The sequence below is a fragment of the Mercenaria mercenaria genome, chromosome 2 (genome assembly GCF_021730395.1).
Source record: "Mercenaria mercenaria strain notata chromosome 2, MADL_Memer_1, whole genome shotgun sequence".
NCBI lineage: Eukaryota > Metazoa > Mollusca > Bivalvia > Venerida > Veneridae > Mercenaria > Mercenaria mercenaria.
This window is the reverse complement of record NC_069362.1, coordinates 7812315-7832388: the sequence shown is the minus strand read 5'-3', so window position 1 is coordinate 7832388 and position 20074 is coordinate 7812315. Positions and strand designations below refer to the sequence as shown.

Genomic DNA, 20074 nt, shown 5'->3' with positions numbered 1-20074 from the left:
CTTAATACAGAGTTATGGCGCTTGAAATAGCCAAAATAGTGGATTTTTTGTTTGTGATGCTCATAGCTCAAAAAGTATATGGCCTAGAATAATGAGTCCTTTATATAAAATGTTTGATGGGGCTATAACCCCTGAAGACTGCATACGTTTGCATTATTGCCCTTTATTTGTGACAAATAAGTAGGGGCACACCTTGTGTCCTACAGACACATTCTAGTTGTATGTAAGCTGGTATCTCAGTACCTACTAAAGAGAATGGATTGAAACTTCACACAGTTGTCCATTGTCATGAGCTGATATGCATTGTACAGGTTCCATAACCCTATTTTGCAATTTTACAAAACTTTGCCCCTTTTCTGACTTTAATATTCATTCATTTAACAAGGCTGTTGAATAGTCAAGCATTGCTGTCCTCCGACAGCTCTTGTTTTGATTGGTGTTTAATCTTAGACTTTCAAACAAAATTGTTTACACAAAACTTAATAGATTTGCTTCAGAAATTTTATGCCCCGAAGGGGGGCATATATTTTTTGAAACCGTCTGTCAGTCTGTCGGCTGTCAGTCTGCCGCAATTTTCGTGTCTGGTTCCATATCTGGTCACGATTGAATGGATTTTCAAATAACTTGGCATGAAGTTTACCACAGTAAGACGACGTGTCGCGCGCAAAAACCGGGTCCGTACTCAAAGGGTCAAGGTCACACTTAGACCATTAAAGATATTCATGATGGGCGGGGTCCGTCCATATCTTGTCATCAGGGATGGATTTCAATAACTGGGCAAAATGTGAACCAAACATAAGACGACGTGTCGCGCGCAAGACCCAGGTCCGACTCAAAGTCAAGGTCACACTTAGCCCATTAAGGATAGGGCATTGATGGGCGTGTCCGGTCCATATCTTTGTCATCGATGGATGGATTTTCAAATAACTTGGCAAAAGTGTACCACAGTAAGACGACGTGTCCGCGCAAGACCCAGGTTGGTAGCTCAAAGGCCCAAGGTCACACTTAATTTTAAAGGATATGCATTGATGGCGGTCCAGTCCATACTGTCATCCATGGATGGATTTTCAAAAACTTGGGCATGAATTTGTACCACAGAAACGACTGTCACGCGCAAGACCCAGGCGGTAGCTCAAATAACAAGGTCAAACTAGACTTAAAGGTCATTTTTCATGATAGTGCATTAAAGGCGTGTCCGGAAAAAAATATCTTTGTCTTTAATCATGGATTTTAAATTAACTACGCAGAAGGGTGTGACACAGTAAAAATGTGTTGCCATAAGACCCAGCTCCGTAGGTCAAAGGTCCAAAACCTAACATCGCCAAACTATTCATTCAAAGTGCCATCGGGGGCATGTGTCATCCTGTGGAGACAGCTCTTGTTTAAGTTTATTTATATAGTTGTTTATTTTTTAAACTTTAGAATTAATCAACCATCGTACATTTATATAATTATTCTTGCTGTTTTTTTTAAAGATCTTGAAAATATTTGCATTCTTAACCCTTATCATTTTGGACACGATTGATTCTGCCTTTGCAACCAGTGTAGATCATGATCAGCCTGCACATTCATGCAGTCTGATCATTATCTGCACTGTTCGCCATTTGGTCAGTATCTTTTTGGTAAACACCCCTTTTAACAGTTAATAAATAGTACTGTCCAAATTGAAAGATGGGCAAGTTCATTATAGAAATTTAGCAGGGTATGGGTTAAATACTTCTAGACATTTCTGGAGGTTTTATTTGCACTGATGATACAATAATATTTACGAAGATAGAAGACATAATTTACATAAAAATTAGACATAAGACAAATTTTATGATTAAAAAAGAACCAAACTTTGTCCAACATCATTCATTTTAATTTGATGGCTGACATAAAACTAAAAGATTATATTTTCATTTCAGCATCTGCTAGTGCAAAGAAAAAATCACCAAGAAGACCAGGTATGTTATATAACTTTCCTTTTCAAGAACCTCAAGTATGATTTTTAGCTCACCTGTCACGTAGTGACAAGGTGAGCTTTTGTGATCGCATTTCGCCTGTCATCCGTCGTCCATCATCTGTCTGTTCAAAATTTCTTATTAACATGATAGAGACTACATTTTGCAATCAATTTTAATCAAACTTGCACATAACTTGTATTGGCATAATCTCTTGGTTTCTTTCGAAAACTGGTCAGATCCCATCATGGGTTCCAGAAATACAAATGTATGGCCCCTTAAAGGGCCATAATTTGCTATTTTGGCTTGTGAACTAGACAGAGACTATAGTTTGCAATGAATTTTAATCAAACTTGCACACAACTTGTATTGGCTTAATAGCCCGTTTCCTTTTAAAAACTGGCCAGATCCCATTATGGGTTCCAGAGATATGGCCCCTTAAAGGGCCAAAAATTGCTATTTTGGCTTTTGCAGCCATATAGAGACTTCATTTATGGTTAGATTTGATACAAACCTGCGAAATATCTTTAGCAACAATATATCTTGGACTCCTTGATGAATCCTTCAGATCCAATAAAAGGTTCCAGAGTTACGGCTCCTGATTGACCCCTGAATGTGCCAAAATTTGTTAATTTTTACCTTGTGAACATGATAGAAATGACATTTTACAGTTGATTTTAACCACACTTACACACAACTTAAGTCACGATAAGATCTTGGTTCCTTTTGAAAACTGGCTAGATTCCATCATGGGTTCTAAATTTTCTATTTTGGCCCTTTCAGCCATGTAGAGGTTTCATTTATGCTTTGATCTGATACAAACTTGCACAGAATATTTATCTTGATGATCTCAGGCCAAGTTCGAAACTGGGTCATTTGGGCTCAAAAAATAAATCACCCAGTCAAATCCTAAGATCATTCCTAGGCCAAGTTTTAAACTGGGTCATGTAGGGTCAAAAACTAGGTCACCACTCAAATCAAAGGAAAAGCTTGTTAACACTGTAGAGGCCACATTAATATGACCCTCTCTTCATGAAACTTGGTCAGAATGTTTACCTTGATGATTTCAAGGCCAGGTTTAACAGGTGAGCAATATAGGGTCATCATGACCCTCTTGTTTTATAATTAGGGTTTGACACACTTACAGTAAGAGGGCTCTGTAGAAGATACATAGACTTTTACCTAACTTTATATACATTCATTATGATGTGCATTTATGTCATAAACTACATGCCAAATTAGATTAAAATCTGCATTAATATTTGAGTAGACTTAAGTATTAATTAACTGTTGTTTGTGTAGTTACTCCAGGGAAGAAGAAAAAGCGCCCCCAGAGTGCCCCCTCGGCTCGGACTGGACATGATCTGTGGATGAATGCAGTCAAACAAAGACTTACAGGTAAAAACATCCCGAAATTTGGCATGTACATCAAATTCACATGTTATATTTTTCTTTTCTCAATGAAAATCTTTCTGTTAACCAATTTACAAAACCAGAGATTTTGGTATCTAGAGTGTTTTCCTCTATGGGGACAGCAGTAAAGCTAATTTTCAGTAACCTGAAGAAAAAAAAGTTGTCAAAACTAATTCAATTTGCTGAATAAGAAAATTTAACCTGTAACCTGGCTTGGTTTTATTAAAACTTTAAAAAAAAAATTGAAATACATCTGAACAGTTATAAGCCTTTACGTATAATTGTAGAAAGAGAAGGATCTGGTTTAACCTTTATTCGAAAAATAGGTAGAGCTATTGAACTCACCAATGTGCCGGTGTCAGCATCCAAGTAATGGGAATGCATTTAAACTTTACACACTTTGATGGTCTGACATGCAGCAGTGCACAGGTTCCATCACTCTACTTTGCCTCTTTACAAAATTATGCCACTTTTCCGACTTAACAATTTTTGTGCCCCCCCCCCCCCCCCCCCCCCCCCCCACACACACACTGCCATGAGTGGTGGGGGCATATAGATTTGCTCTTGTCCGTCCATCCATCTGTCCATCCGAAGTTCGTGACACACCTAGCTCAAAAAGTATTCTATATAAATTGATGAAACCTTGCATGAGTTTTTATTATGATATGAACATGCGCACCTCCTATTTTTGTTTGGCTATGCCCCTATTTCCAGAGTTATGGCCCCTGAAATAGTCATAATGCTCATTTTCACCTTGTGACACGCCTAGCTCAAAAAGTATTTGATATATATTCATGAAACCTTGCATTAGTCTTAATCATGATATGAACTTGCGCATTTCCTATTTTTCATCTGGGTCACCTCCCTATTTTCAGAGTTATGGCCCCTGAAATAGCAAAAAATGCGCATTTTCACCTTGTGACGTGCCTATCTCAAAAAGTATTAAATATAAAATTATTAAACCTTGCATGATATGAACTTGCGCACCTTCTATCTTCTGTCTGCCTTCGCTTGGGAATCTTAGTGCTTATTACAGAGTTACAGCCCTTGAAATAGCCAAAACAGTGGATTTTTTGTTTATGATGCTCATAGCACAAAAAGTAAATGGCCTAGAATAATGAACCTTTTCATAAAATTTTTTGAGCTTACCCATTAAGACTGCAAACATTTGAAATTATTTCCCCTTTTTGTGACAAATGTACCAGTGTGGGGGGTGGGGGGGACAGCCTGTGTCATACAGACACATTCTAGTTTTGTTAAGTTTTTGTATGCAAGTATCTCAATTATGACAATACCCACTAATGGGAATGGGTTGAAACTTAACACACTTTTCCATTGTGATTATCAGACTTACATTGTACAGGTTCCGTAACTCTGATTTGCAGTTTTACATAAAAGTGCCCTTTTTCAATTTTTTTGGTCATTAAATTGACAAGGTAGTTGAATAGTTGAGCGTTGCTGTCCTCTGACAGCTCTTGTTTGTAAAGAAATTCATTAGTAGAGCTTTGTGAATGACAATGATCATTTTTCTGTATCTGTTGAATGAAATGTGGAATGACATTTTGCATTGCTTTTATAAAAACAGGATTTTCAATGTTGAATTTATTGTATGGTAAAGCACACAAAAGGAACAAAAATATAATGAAATCTAAAAGAGGTATTAATTTATGTGTTACACAGTTTTAGTTGATCTTTTACCAAAGTTTTATTTCTTCTTGGAATATTTATTGAGGCAAAAGAAAGCATGTTCTTTAATGTTACTAGTTTAAGTTTTTGCATGTTACAAGTTACTGATTCTTCAGATATTTTACAGATTAAGACATTTAACATTCTACATCAATTCTAGTTTTCAGTACAATCTTTGATGCTGCAGCAAAAATATAGCAGTTGAAAATGCATTAAGATATTTCACTAAATTTTGATAAATTCACAGGGTTTCCACTGGCCCTAATTTTTTTTCCGCCACAAAATATCGAAGTCAATGACACATAGGGGGAGGGAGCGTCAAGTGGGTTTTATTCTCCAACCCCCTGTCAAAGTTTGCAACAAAATTTTTCATTTTTTACAGTTCTTCATTATTAATTTGGGTTGTAAAACTCTTATTGGGATGTGGGTTAGTGGGCTCTCCCCTTGGAAATTTTGAAATGGTGACCTCTGGTGCATTTTTACGTCCAAAATTTTGAGGTAATGGAAAGGTTAGTACCCTTTTGATGAGGAGGTGGGGGGAGTGTCAGGGGGCTGTCCCCCTGGGAAATTTTGAAATACAGGCATGAAATGGTGGCCTCTGGTGCATTTTTATGCCCCCGAAGGGAGGCATATAGTTTTTGAACCATCTGTCAGTCTGTCTGTCAGTCTGTCCACAATTTTCGTGTCCGGTCCATATCTTTGTCATCGATGGATGGATTTTCAAATAACTTGGCATGAATGTGTACCACAGTAAGACAACGTGTCGCGCGCAAGACCCAGGTCCGTAGCTCAAAAGGGCAAGGTCACACTTAGACATTAAAGATAAATGCATTAATGGGCGTGTCCGTCCATATCTTTGTCATCGATGGATGGATTTTCAAATAACTTGGCATGAATGTGTACCACAGAAAAACGACCCTGTCCCCGCGCAAGACCCAGTCCGTAGCTTAAAGTCAAGGTCACATTTAGACGTTAAAGGATAGTGCATTGATGGGCGGTCCGGTCCCATATCTTGTCATCCATGGATGGATTTTTCAAATAACTTGGCATGAATGTGTACCACAGTAAGACGACGTGTTGCACGCAAGACCCAGGTCTGTAGCTCAAAGGGCAAGGTCACACTTAACGTTTTAAAGGTCATTTTTCATGATAGGCTTGATGGGCGTGTCCCGGTCCTTATCTTTTTTCATTCATGCATGGATTTTTAAAATAACTACGCATGAATGTGTGGGCACAGTAAGACGACAAGTCGCGTGCAAGACCCAGCTCCGTAGTTCCCTAGGTCCTAAACTCTAACATCGGCCATAACTATTCATTCAAAGTGCCATCGGGGGCATGTGTCATCCTATGGAGACAGCTCTTGTTAGGTCCAAAATTTTGAGGTAAAGGAGGGGTTAGTACCCTCTTTATGAGTGCGGGGTCAGGGGGTTTCCCCCCTGGAAAATTATAAAATACAGGTATGGAATGGTAGCCTCTGATGTGTTTCTTGGTCTAAATTTTGAGAAAATATTAGTATTCCTTTGCCAAAATAGTAGGGTACTTCTCAGCAAAAATTAAAAAACACATTTCTTCTCTCTGAATGACCAAAATTAATCGGAAATTATGGTCGTGAAAATGTGTGACAAACGAAAAAAGGCAATCAAGAGTAGCGTTATTAATAAAATGAAAATTTATGACGTATTTTCTATGACCAGAGTTAATTTTTTACCATTGATTTCTGCTTGTTTATCCCAGTTTTTCAATGGAATTTGCCAAAATCAATCTACGGTCATGATTTAAAAATTATTGGAAATTATCGCGGATGTTCCGTCTGTCGTTCATTCCGAAGTTTTGCTAAAATTATAACTTTTAAATGGCTACTTTGATACTGCTTTTGTGATTCCACTTATTAAAACATTGCCGCGAAATTTAAAAACTGATGTTGTTTTTTTAGCTCACCTGTCACCAGTACAAGGTGAGCTTTTGTGATCGCGCCCGCATCCGTTTGCCGTCGTAAACTTTTTGCTTGGACCATCAAGAGGTCACATTTTTCATGGGATTTTTTATGAAAGTTGGTCATAATGGTTCACCTTGATGATATCTAGGTCAAGTTCGAAACTGGGGCATGTGCGGTCAAAAACTAGGTCAGTAGGTCTAAAAATAGAAAAAACCATTTTGACCTCTCTAAAAGGCCCCGATTTTTCAATGGATCTTCAGAAAATTGACAGAATGTTCATCTTGATGATATCTAGGTCATGTTTGAAACTGGGTCAACTGCGGTCAAAAACTAGGTCAGTAGTCAAATTGGAGGTCATAATTTTCATGGGATCTGCATGAAAATTAGTCAGAATGTTCATCTTGATGATATCTAGGTCAAGTTTGAAACTGGGTCACGTCCGGTCCAAAACTAGGTCAGTAGGTCAAGTAATACATTCCTATAGAACAAAACAACTAACAGACCTACAAAAAACAAGGAATTATTACATTACTACCAAAAAAGGGAAATGATACATTATCTGTAAACAAACTGGCGCCCTATAATCCCCTTAAATTTGATTAATAAAATTGCAACTAAATCAATAGCGAATCGTCTTAAAAAGTTATAAATTCCATAATAGATAAAGCTCAAACAGGATTTTTGAAAAACAGATACATCGGTGAAAATATTAGGTTACTATTTGAAACTATGGAATATTTACATTTTTAACTAAAAATGAACCCAGCCTACTACTGTTTGCAGATTTTGAAAAAGCTTTTGACAGCATCGATCATACTTTCATGTTTCAGTGCTTACACCACTTGAACTTTGGTGTCTCTTTATTGATGGGTAAAATTATTTTACAACGATATAAGTAGCGTAGTTATAAATAACGGAAACTTGTCCGAATCCTTTCCAATAAAGAGGGGTGTAAGACAAGGTGTCCATTGTCATCTCTGCTTTTCATAATAGCATTGAATTTTTAGCAAATTATATCAACACTGATAATTCTATTAAAGGAGTGACGATCAATGGTAAAGAAATTAAACAAACACTTTTTGCAGATGATGCAACCTTCTTAAACAACGGACAAAGAAACTCAATCAAAAAACTTATTGACGTCATCACTAATTTCGGAAACATATCAGGACTAAAACTTAACTTCAACAAATCAACAATTTTAAGAGCGGGATCTTTAGTAAATACAAATATGAAACTGTGTAATGATAAAAAATTTAATTGGACATCTGAATCGGCAAAAACACTTGGTATGACATTCTCGAACAATATAATAAAAATGTAGACCTTAATCTAGACCCAAAATTAAATAGCTTTAAAAACTGTTTGAAACAATGGGAACACAGAAAACTAACATTACTAGGAAAAATTACAGTGATAAAAGCCTTTGCGTTACCGAAGCTTATATATCCCTTTACAGTTTTACCAAGTCCGTCTGAAGAAAAATTAAAGGAAATAATAAAGATAATGTATAATTTTATATAGAACAATAAACCTGAAAAAATCAAAAGAGATGTACTACAACTTGATTACGAGAAAGGAGGACTAAAAATGATAAATATTAAGTGTTTTTTTTTGACCTCGATAAAAGCCTGTTGGATAAAACGATTTATGTGTAACAGTGAAAGTGTAATTTGGGTACTTTCTATAATACAATTCTAAAACCAGCAGGGGGAAAGTTAGTATTTGAATGTAATTTAAATGATAAAGACATTGAAAATATATGAAAAAACAACACATTTCTCAAAGATGTTCTTATTGCCTGGCATACCTTTAAAGAAGGTTGAATTAAATGACATAATGGAAAACAGATAATCTGGAACAACTCTGACATAAGGAATGGAATAAAACATTGTATTACAAAGAATGGTATGAAAAAGGAATAAAATATTTAGAACACTTATTGATTACAGAAAAAAGATTTTTACTCTTTTGAACAATTCAAGTAAATTTATACAGTCTAGAAGATAATGAATTCCTAAAATATTATCAAAATTATCACCAGCATTAAGCCCGGATCTAAAAGAATCACTTAAAAAAGAAAACATTATTTACAATACTACAGACAACCTGCTTAATAAAAAATTTAAGCAGCAAAAGCACCAAACAAATAACTATACACCAAAAAATTAAATGTAAAACTTAAACCAGAAATAAAATCAGAAAAGAAATGGGGATCACTGTTGAAAACAATAACATAAAATGGAATAAAATTTATGGACAAATTTTAAAGCAATGATAGACACCAAAATTAGAAACTCCAGCTGAAATTTTTAATGCAAAAGTTTCCCAACAAATAAATACTTGTACAAAATGAAATTTTCTAGAACAAACTTATGTGATTTTTGTAACATGCAAGTGGGAAAGTATAGAACATCTATTTTGGGAATGTAATCATGATCAAATTTGTGGAATAGACTAAGTAACTTTCTTGCAGAAAAGGGAATATCGTGCCTGTTCAATCTAGAATGTATAAGTTTTGGCACTGTGCAAACGGGGTTAAAAGCAATACCATAAATTTTTATGATTTTTTTGATGAAATTTTTTATTTTTTCAAATGAAAAATAGAAAAAAATTTCCCGTATTCAATAGTTTTTATCCTATTTAGATATCAGAATTTGTCTAGAAAAAGAAATAGCAATAATGCAAAACAAAATTGATTATCATTTTAAAAAAATGGTAATTCTTTAATCTTTATATGCATCCTTACCACGTACATCACTGAGACACAAAGAAAAAAAAAAATGAAAAAAAAAAAAAAAATTTTAAATAATCTAATTCAAAGGTAATCAAGAGCGCACATGGGTATACTCTATTTTTTTTTTTCTCTGCTTTTATTTTATACAGTGTAAACTTTCTTCTCAAATTAAGCGTCTTATCATGCAAAGTGGATACATTTATTTATCTTTTTTGACATACAAAACGATTTTATAAACAAAACTGAAGGGGAAATAATTGCAATTGTTTTATGTATCTCAAAGATATTATTTCTGTTTTATTATTATTTAGTATGTCTGCAGAATTGTACAAAACAAGTGTAACGTGTTTGTATGATGTATGTCATAAAAGAGAAAAAAAAAATTATAAAAAAAAAAAGGTCAAGTAATAGAAAAACCTTGTGACCTCTGTAGAGGCCTATTTTTCATGGGATCTGCATGAAAATTGGTCAGAATGTTTATCTTCATGATATCTAGGTCAAGTTTGAAACTAGGTCGACTGCGGTCAAAAACTAGGTCAGTAGGTCAAATAATAGAAAATCCTTGTTACCTCTCTAGAGGTCACATTTTTCATGGGATCTGCATGAAAATTGGTCAGAATGTTCATCTGGATGATATCTAGGTCAAGTTCGAAACTGGGTCACGAGCCTTAAAAAACTAGGTCACTGGGTCAAATAATAGAAAAACATTGTGACCTCTGTAGAGGCCATATATTTCATGGGATCTGCATGAAAATTGGTCAGAATGTTCACCTTGATGATATATAGGTCAAGTTCGAAACTGGGTCAACTGCGTTCCAAAACTAGGTCAGTAGGTCTAAAAATAGAAAATCCTTGTGACCTCTCTAGAGGTCATATTTTTCATGGGATCTGCATGAAAATTAGTCAGAATGTTCATCTTAATGATATCTAGGTCAAGTTCGAAACTGGGTCACGTGCAGTCCAAAACTAGGTCAGTAGGTCAAATAATAGAAAAACCTTGTGACCTCTGTAGAGGCCAGATTTTTCATGGGCTCTGCATGAAAATTGGTCAGAATGTTTATCTTCATGATATCTAGGTCAAGTTTGAAACTAGGTCGACTGCGGTCAAAAACTAGGTCAGTAGGTCAAATAATAGAAAATCCTTGTTACCTCTCTAGAGGTCATATTTTTCATGGGATCTGCATGAAAATTAATCAGAATGTTCATCTGGATGATATCTAGGTCAAGTTTGAAACTGGGTCACGTGCCTTAAAAAACTAGGTCACTAGGTCAAATAATAGAAAAACCTTGTGACCTCTGTAGAGGCCAGATTTTTCATGGGATCTGCATGAAAATTGGTCAGAATGTTTATCTTCATGATATCTAGATCAAGTTTGAAACTAGGTCGACTGCGGTCAAAAACTAGGTCAGTAGGTCAAATAATAGAAAATCCTTGTTACCTCTCTAGAGGTCATATTTTTCATGGGATTTGCATGAAAATTGATCAGAATGTTCATCTGGATGATATCTAGGTCAAGTTTGAAACTGGGTCACGTGCCTTAAAAAACTAGGTCACTAGGTCAAATAATAGAAAAACCTTATGACCTCTGTAGAGGCCATATATTTCATGGGATCTTCATGAAAATTGGTCAGAATGTTCACCTTATGATATATAGGTCAAGTTCTAAACTGGGTCAACTGCGTTCCAAAACTAGGTCAGTAAGTCTCAAAATAGAAAATCCTTGTGACCTCCCTAGAGGCCATATTTTTCAATGGATCTTCATGAAAATTGGTGAGAATGTTCACCTTGATGATATCTAGGTCAGTTTTGAAACTGGGTCACATGCGGTCAGAAACTAGGTCAGTAGGTCAAATAATAGAAAAACCTTGTAACCTCTCTAGAGGTCATATTTTTCATGGGATCTGCATGAAAATTGGTCAGAATGTTTATCTTGATGATATCTAAGTCAAGTTCCAAACTGGGTTACGTGCAATCAAAAACTAGGTCAGTAGGTCAGATAATAGAAAAACCTTGTGACCTCGGTAGAGGCCAGATTTTTCATGGGATCTGCATGAAAATTGGTCAGAATGTTCATCTTGATAATATCTAGGTCAAGATTGAAACTGGGTCACATGTTATCAAAAACTAGGTCAGCAGGTCAAATAATAGAAAAAACTTGTAACCTCTCTAGAGGCCATATTTTTCATGGGATCTTTATGAAAGTTGGTGTGAATGTTCATCTTGATGATATCTAGGTCAAGTTTGAAACTGGGTCAACTGTGGTCAAAAACTATGTCACTAGGTCTAAACATAGAAAAACCTTGTGACCTCTATAGAGGCCATATTTTTCAATGGATCTTTATGAAAATTGGTGAGAATGTTCACCTTGATGATTTCTAGGTCAAATACAAAACTGGGTCATATGCCTTCAAAAACTAGTTCATTATTTCAAATAATAGAAAAACCTTGTGACCTCTCTAGAGGCCATATCTTTCAATGGATCTTCACGAAAATTGGTCAGAATTTTTATCTTGATGATACCTAGGTCAAGTTCAGAACTAGTTCACATGAGCTCTAAAACTAGGTCACTATGTCAAATAATAGAAAAAACGACGTCATACCCAGTTCATGTGGGGACAGGTGAGCGATTCAGGACCATCATGGTCCTCTTGTTATTAACACCTGTCATGGCCTTTTACGTCAGTCCGTGAAACATGATTTTAATTTCTTTGACGATATCAGTAATTACTTCAGTCAACGATGACATGTGAAGGCGGAGCTAAATAATTTTGCCGATAAAATACGTCACATGTTCTACATCCAAAGCCGTCATTGGTTTATCGCATGTTTAAATTTAAGTCAAAGATCGAGAGACACATAGCAGCTTTGTGTAATGGATGTCGAATCGCTAATCCCTCGGTTGGTGACATGCTGTGTATTGTGTATTATGAACGGAACGGCCGTGGGTAATATTGATTTTTAGGCTAGATAGAGAGTACTTTAGACAAAGAAATACACATTTAAAAAAAACATTTACGGCAAAATACTTTTACACCACTTTTTTTAGCTCACCTGTCATAAAGTGACAAGGTGAGCTTTTGTAATCGCGCGGTGTCCGTCGTCCGTCGTCCGTCCGTGCGTCCGTAAACTTTTGCTTGTGACCACTCTAGAGGTCACATTTTTCATGGGATCTTTATGAAAGTTGGTCAGAATGTTCATCTTGATGATATCTAGGTCATGTTCGAAACTAGGTCACGTGCCTTCAAAAACTAGGTCAGTAGGTCTAAAAATAGAAAAACCTTGTGACCTCTCTAGAGGCCATATATATCACAAGATCTTCATGAAAATTGGTCAGAATGTTCACCTTGATGATATCTAGGTCAAGTTCGAAACTAGGTCACGTGGGGTCAAAAACTAGGTCAGTAGGTCTAAAAATAAAAAAACCTTGTGACCTCTCTAGAGGCCAAATTTTTCATGAGATCTTCATGAATATTGGTCAGAATGTTCACCTTGATGATATCTAGGTCAAGATCAAAACTGGGTCACGTGGGGTCAAAAACTAGGTCATTAGGTCTAAAAATAGTAAAACGTTGTGACCTCTCTAGAGGCCATATTTCTCAATGGATCTTCATGAAAATTGTTCAGAATGTTCACCTCGATGATATCTAGGTCAAGTTTGAAACTGGGTCACGTGGGGTTAAAAACTAGGTCAGTAGATCTAAAAATAGAAAAACCTTGTGACCTCTCTAGAGGCCATATTTTTCATGAGATCTTCATGAATATTGGTCAGAATGTTCACCTTGATGATATCTAGGTCAAGTTCGAAACTGGGTCACGTGGGGTTAAAAACTAGGTCAGTAGGTCTAAAAATAGAAAAACCTTGTGATCTCTCTAGAGGTCATATTTTTCATGAGATCTTCATGAATGTTGGTCAGAATGTTCACCTTGATGATATCTAGGTCAAGTTTGAAACTGGGTCATGTGGGATTAAAAACTAGGTCAGTAGGTCTAAACATAGAAAAACCTTGTGACCTCTTTAGAGGCCATATTTCTCAATGGATCTTCATGAAAATTGGTCAGAATGTTCATCTTGCTGATATCTAGGTCAAGTTTGAAACTGGGTCACGTGTCTTCAAAAACTAGGTCAGTAGGTCTAAAAATAGAAAAACCTTGTGACCTCTCTAGAGGCCATATATTTCACAAGATCTTCATGAAAATTGGTCAGAATGTTCACCTTGATGATATCTAGGTCAAGTTCGAAACTAGGTCACGTGGGGTCAAAAACTAGGTCAGTAGGTCTAAAAATAGAAAAACCTTGTGACCTCTCTAGAGGCCAAATTTTCCATGAGATCTTCATGAATATTGGTCAGAATGTTCACCTTGATGATATCTAGGTCAGGTTCGAAACTGGGTCACATGGGGTCAAAAACTAGGTCATTAGGTCTAAAAATAGTAAAACCTTGTGACCTCTCTAGAGGCCATATTTCTCAATGGATCTTCATGAAAATTGTTCAGAATGTTCACCTCGATGGTATCTAGGTCAAGTTTGAAACTGGGTCACGTGGGGTTAAAACTAGGTCTGTAGATCTAAAAATAGAAAAACCTTGTGACCTCTCTAGAGGTCATATTTTTCATGAGATCTTCATGAATATTGGTCAGAATGTTCACCTTGATGATATCTAGGTCAAGTTCGAAACTGGGTCACATGGGGTTAAAAAATAGGTCAGTAGGTCTAAAAATAGAAAAACCTTGTGACCTCTCTAGAGGCCATATTTTTCATGAGATCTTCATGAATATTGGTCAGAATGTTCACCTTGATGATATCTAGGTCAAGTTCGAAACTGGGTCATGTGGGATTAAAAACTAGGTCAGTAGGTCTAAAAATAGAAAAACCTTGTGACCTCTCTAGAGGCCATATTTCTCAATGAATCTTCATGAAAATTGGTCAGAATGTTTACCTCGATGATATCTAGGTCAAGTTGAAAACTGGGTCACGTGCAGTCAAAAACTAGGTCAGTAGGTCTAAAAATAGAAAAACCTTGTGACCTCTCTAGAGATCATATTTTTCAATGGATCTTCATGAAAATTGGTCAGAATGTTTACCTTGATGATATCTAGATTAATTTTGAAACTGGGTCACGTGGGGTTAAAAACTAGGTCAGTAGATCTAAAAATAAAAAAACCTTGTGACCTCTCTAGAGGCCATATTTTTCATGAGATCTTCATGAATGTTGGTCAGAATGTTCACCTTGATGATATCTAAGTCAGGTTCGAAACCGGGTCACGTGGGGTCAAAAACTAGGTCAGTAGATCTAAAAATAGAAAAACCTTGTGACCTCTCTAGAGGCCATATTTTTCATGAGATCTTCATGAATATTGGTCAGAATGTTCACCTTGATGATATCTAGGTCAGGTTCGAAACTGGGTCACGTGGGGTCAAAAACTAGGTCAGTAGGTCAAAAAATCGAAAAACCTTGTGACCTCTCTAGAGGCCATATTTATCAATGGATCTTCATGAAAATTGTTGAGAATGTTCAGTTTGATGATATCTAGGTCAGGTTCGTAACTGGGTCATGTGCGGTGAAAAACTAGGTCTGTAGATCGAAAAATAGAAAAACCTTGTGACCTCTCTAGAGGCCATATTTTTTACAAGATCTTCATGAAAATTTGTGAGAATGTGCATCTTGATGATATCTAGGTCAAGTTTAAAAGTGGGTCACGTGCCTTCAAAAACTAGGTCATTAGGTCAAATAATAGAAAAACCTTGTGACCTCTCTAGAGGCCATATTTTTCAATGGATTTTCATGAAAATTGGTCAGAATTTTTTATCTTGATGATATCTAGGTCATGTGCTCAAAAACTAGGTCACTATGTCAAATAATAGAAATAACGACGTCATACTCAGTTCAACACTGAGTCATGTGGGGATATGTGAGCGATTCAGGACCATCATGGTCCTCTTGTTTTTTTTTGCCATTGGCATATTTGGCCAATAGCAGCGGAAACCCTGAATTCATGCATATTATTTATTGAAATATATCTCAGAAAACAAAAGATACACTTTTTTGTTGCCTGTAATACTTTTATATTTTCTTCAATACATTTATAGGTTTAGAAGCTCATTATGAAAAATATAACATACTGAAGTCACAGAATTTTATTTTTCGTGCATGTTTTTTAAATGTACACAGTTATATTATGTTAATTCTGATACTAGTTTATTGCCATTAGCCAATGTATATATGAATATCACAATGTATATATTAAAAGTCACATTTTTATTTAACTCTTCCTAACTTGGATAAAGTTTTCAATTTGTTAATCTTTCAAAAGTCATTGCATCTGTCAAGAGAAATTTCAAAATCAGAAAGACTTTTTAACAGACATTTTACTCTTATATTTCCATATGTGATATGGTGCTGGCAGTTTAGTTTGTCTATGATATGTTAGTTTTAAAGGCAATCATGATTAACGAAAAACTTGTTCACAAAGAAAGTTTGGAAACTTCAGGGCTATTATTATAGTTTTCATGTTTTGGACATTTCTTTGTGTCAAAATCCTGTTCATGACTTAGTAGCACAACATGTAATCCTCTGTGAATATGAAATTGATCCTTTGACAGGACCATAGTTTTAAAATTAAAAAGGAAATGAGAACCATAGTTTAAAGTAAAAATAAACAACAAAATTAATGTAATGGCATGCATGTCTCATTTTATATGATCTGTATTCAGTTCTAATACTGTAAACAAGAAACCATTCCTTTTTTTTCAGTCGGATTAGCCTCAAACAGACACCCAACGAGCCCCCGTCACAAAACTGTCAGTGAATATTGGATTGATACGCTCAGGAAAACTGGAACAGGTTAGATTTTGTTTGTTGGCTTTTCTTGTTTTGATTTTAGTTATAAATTAGCCAGTCCAGAATTTCTTGATTTTGAGCTGGTATTTAACCTTTATCCTGCTAAATTTCTATAATGGACTGGTCCATCATTCAATTTGGGCAGTACCATTTATAATTACTAGGTGTGTTTACTGCAAATTTACTGACTGAATAGCGAAAAGTGCAGACCATGATCAGACTGCATGGATGTGCAGGCTGATCTTGGTCTGCACTGGTCGCAAAGGCTGAATCACTTGCCGCCAGCAGGCTAAAGGTTAATTTGTTATCAGCAAGTAACTAACAGTATGACTACCGCAGTCTCAAGGATTATATCACGTACTGGAGTCTGGAACTCCCTATTTCAAGATTGGGAATCTGCTGTTATTAATTTGAAGCTCATAGGAGACACCTAACTGCTCAGCAAGTGATAATTATACAGTAGCTGTGTGATAATTATCTATACATAAACAGCTCGAAAGCTTTATGATACGTGATCAAAACAAAACTTTTAATACACATGAACTGCTTACAACTGCTTAGTATATATAAATTGCTTAGTACATGTACACTGTTTAATATATTAAGTGAAATGTTTAGTACACATGCATTATTTGAAAGGGTATACTTACGTTGTTTTGTAGTTTAGTTGAAACACTATTTAGTAGACATTGGAACGAAAAATGCAAGCTTCTTGTAAGCACTATCTATTTTAGATATATGTGTAGCTAACTGCATCAAAGTACACAGTCTGAAAAAATACTCAAAATGACATTTTCTGAAAAAGAGTTATTTGAGCTGAAAAAAAAATGATCTGGAAAAAATGGAGACAACTTAGGCATGAAAAAATCATGCATAATTACTTGACAAGTGTCTGTACCGAACTGTGAGCTGTTACTTATAAAGGAATCATGTAGTAGAGTCTTGGGTGTTTTTTTTTTTTTGGCAGATTTATGAAACATTGTGAAGTGCATTCAGAAATTCAACTGTGACAAATGCAATCTCTTTATCTCAAGAAAACTTTGTCCTGTAAGATGGTTACATAAAAAGGGAGTCTCCGGTATTGGTTGTTCTTAAAAATTTAAAATAAATCTATTTTCTATTATTTTTATCTTAGGTTTTACCACAGAGAGCACAGGGATGAACACCTTTAGTGGAAAAAGACCACGAGATAAAGACATGCCATATTTGAGTACCCCAGCTTACCTGCGACAAATGGCTGGTACAGAAAGACCGCCAAAATCAAACGATCCCATGTGTAAGTGCACATCATGATCTATCTAAACATCATTTTCTTTTAGGAATATGTAATGCACTTCAACAATGCAATAGGTTAAGCATAGAATATCAGACACCTTATCTAATAAAAAGGATAATAATTATGTGAATTCTGTAAGGACGGATATTTAGACAGTTTTTCAAAAAATCTAATCAAGGCTCTAAATATTCAACTTTACTTTTGAAATTAATCATGAAGAAAGAAATCAATATTTTGAAAAATAATACTTCAATGAAGACTGTTAGAATAATAGTATTAACCCTTACACTGCTAAATTTCTATAATGAACTTGTCCATCATTCAATTTGGGCAGTACCACTTATTATTAAAAGGAGTGTTCACTGAAAGTTTACTAACTGAATAGCGAACAGTGTAGACCATGATCAGCCTGCACGGATGTGCAGGCTGATCTTGGTCTGCACTGATCACATAGGCAGAATCACTTGCCACCAAAGGTTAACAATGATTGAAGAAAATAAGTCCAGAAAATCAAAATTTTAAATGAATCCACTGTTGTGTCTTTTGAACAACTTAGTACGTAGATATGACATTAAATTGAATTTGAACATTTTGTAAAGGTTTAAATATGTTCCCACAGCTAAAGCATCGCCAGGGACACCAGCATACAAGTCGCAAGAAGAATATTATGAACAGATTCTAGAGTATAAGAAGCAGGTAGGGGCGTTGAATCAGGACTCAAATAACATGAAAGCAAAGATACGTAGACTCGAGGAAGATAATCTAAAGAAAGAAAAGGAAATTGATTCATTGCTGAATCCTCAAAAGGTATCTGCTTAATTTCTGTCCATCTTTTTCCTGTCTTTTACTGGCTAAAACTTTGGGAGGGGGAGAGACAATAGATTTGTCGTCCTTCTCTCCGATGTCACTAAGAAAAAATTGGATCCAGAGTTCACTTGTAAAGTATATAAGGTGTTCTTATGAAACTTGGTATGGTGATAGATATATTATGCAAATCCATCTGGTTGCCATGGCAAAAAATTGTTGAAAAATATTTAAAAAATGAATTCTTTGATTAGCTTAAAAAGAAACAGAGATTTATTCATGAACTTTGGTTTGTAGATGGTAGGCAATTAGGAGAATATGCAGGTCCTTTTTAGCTTGACTTACATAAAGTATAAGGAGAGCTATTCTGCTCGACTCTTGTCAACCTCTGTTCCGTGTCCACACTTGGTTAAAGTGTTGATGCACTTTCATTTTATCATAGTCATTACTTGATGGATTTGCTGTAAACTTAAAATAGTTATTGCTAATCATCACCCATATCATATGACACAAGGACCATAACTCGTACACCAATATATCGTGAATTATCTGCCCTTTATACTTAGAATTTCAGGTTCATGTTTTAATGCACTTTAATTCTATCTCTGTTTTTAGGTTGACTATTCAAAGAATAGTCTTAGGCTAGCTACCGTATTCTACTCACCCTGGCGTCGGCGTCACACCTTGGTTAAAGTTTTGCATGCAAGTACATATGGCTATCATTTAAAGGCATATGGCTTTAAAACTTATTTTTTCTTTTTCTAGGTCAATTACCAACCTCACTGGGTCAAGTGCCATAACTCTGACATGTATTTTGAGCAAATTATGCCCCCTTTTGGACTTAGAAAATCCTGGTTAAGTTTTACATGCAAGTTACTATCTCCGAAACTAATGCAGATATTGAATTGAAACTTCACATTTGTCCTCGGAATTATAAAACTAGTTAAAAGCATCAAGTCCCATAACTCTGACCTGCATTTTAGCCAAATTATGCCCCCTTTTGGACTTAGAAAATCCAGGTTAAAGTTTTGCATGCAAGTTCATACAGCTATTACTAAAAGGCATATAGATTTGAAACTTATTTTTTTCGTTTTCTAGATCAATTACCAACCTCACTGGGTCAAGTCCCATAAAATAGAAACTTCACATGTGTCTTCTGGGTTATAAAGCTAGTTGATTGCATCAAGTCCCATAACTCTGACCTGCATTTTGGCCAAATTATGCCCCCTTTTGGACTTAGAAAATCTTGGTTAAAGTTTTGTGTACAAGTACATACAGCTATTACTAAAAGGCATATAGATTTGAAACTTATTTTTCCTTTTTCTAGATCAATTACCAACCTCACTGGGTCAAGTCCCACAACTCTGACATGTATTTTGGGCAAGTTATTCCCTCTTTTGGACTTAGAAAATCCTGGTACAAGTTTTACTTTCAAGTTA

At 35.6% G+C, this 20074-nt stretch overlaps 1 protein-coding gene across 7 annotated transcripts in view; it reads left to right on the top strand.

Moving 5' to 3' along the window:
• Nucleotides 1–20074, top strand: part of LOC123563116 (IQ domain-containing protein E-like) — a 73689-nt gene that overhangs the window by 9657 nt on the left and 43958 nt on the right. For 6 of the 7 annotated variants that reach the window (XM_053529052.1, XM_053529044.1, XM_053529041.1 and 3 more), the window contains 6 exons: nt 1908–1946; nt 3246–3341; nt 4942–5013; nt 16469–16558; nt 17691–17831; nt 18451–18638. In XM_053529052.1, coding sequence (XP_053385027.1) covers nt 1908–1946; nt 3246–3341; nt 4942–5013; nt 16469–16558; nt 17691–17831; nt 18451–18638 — 626 coding nt within the window. The remainder of the gene's footprint in view (nt 1–1907; nt 1947–3245; nt 3342–4941; nt 5014–16468; nt 16559–17690; nt 17832–18450; nt 18639–20074) is intronic. The other variant, XM_053529061.1, reaches the window with a different exon arrangement.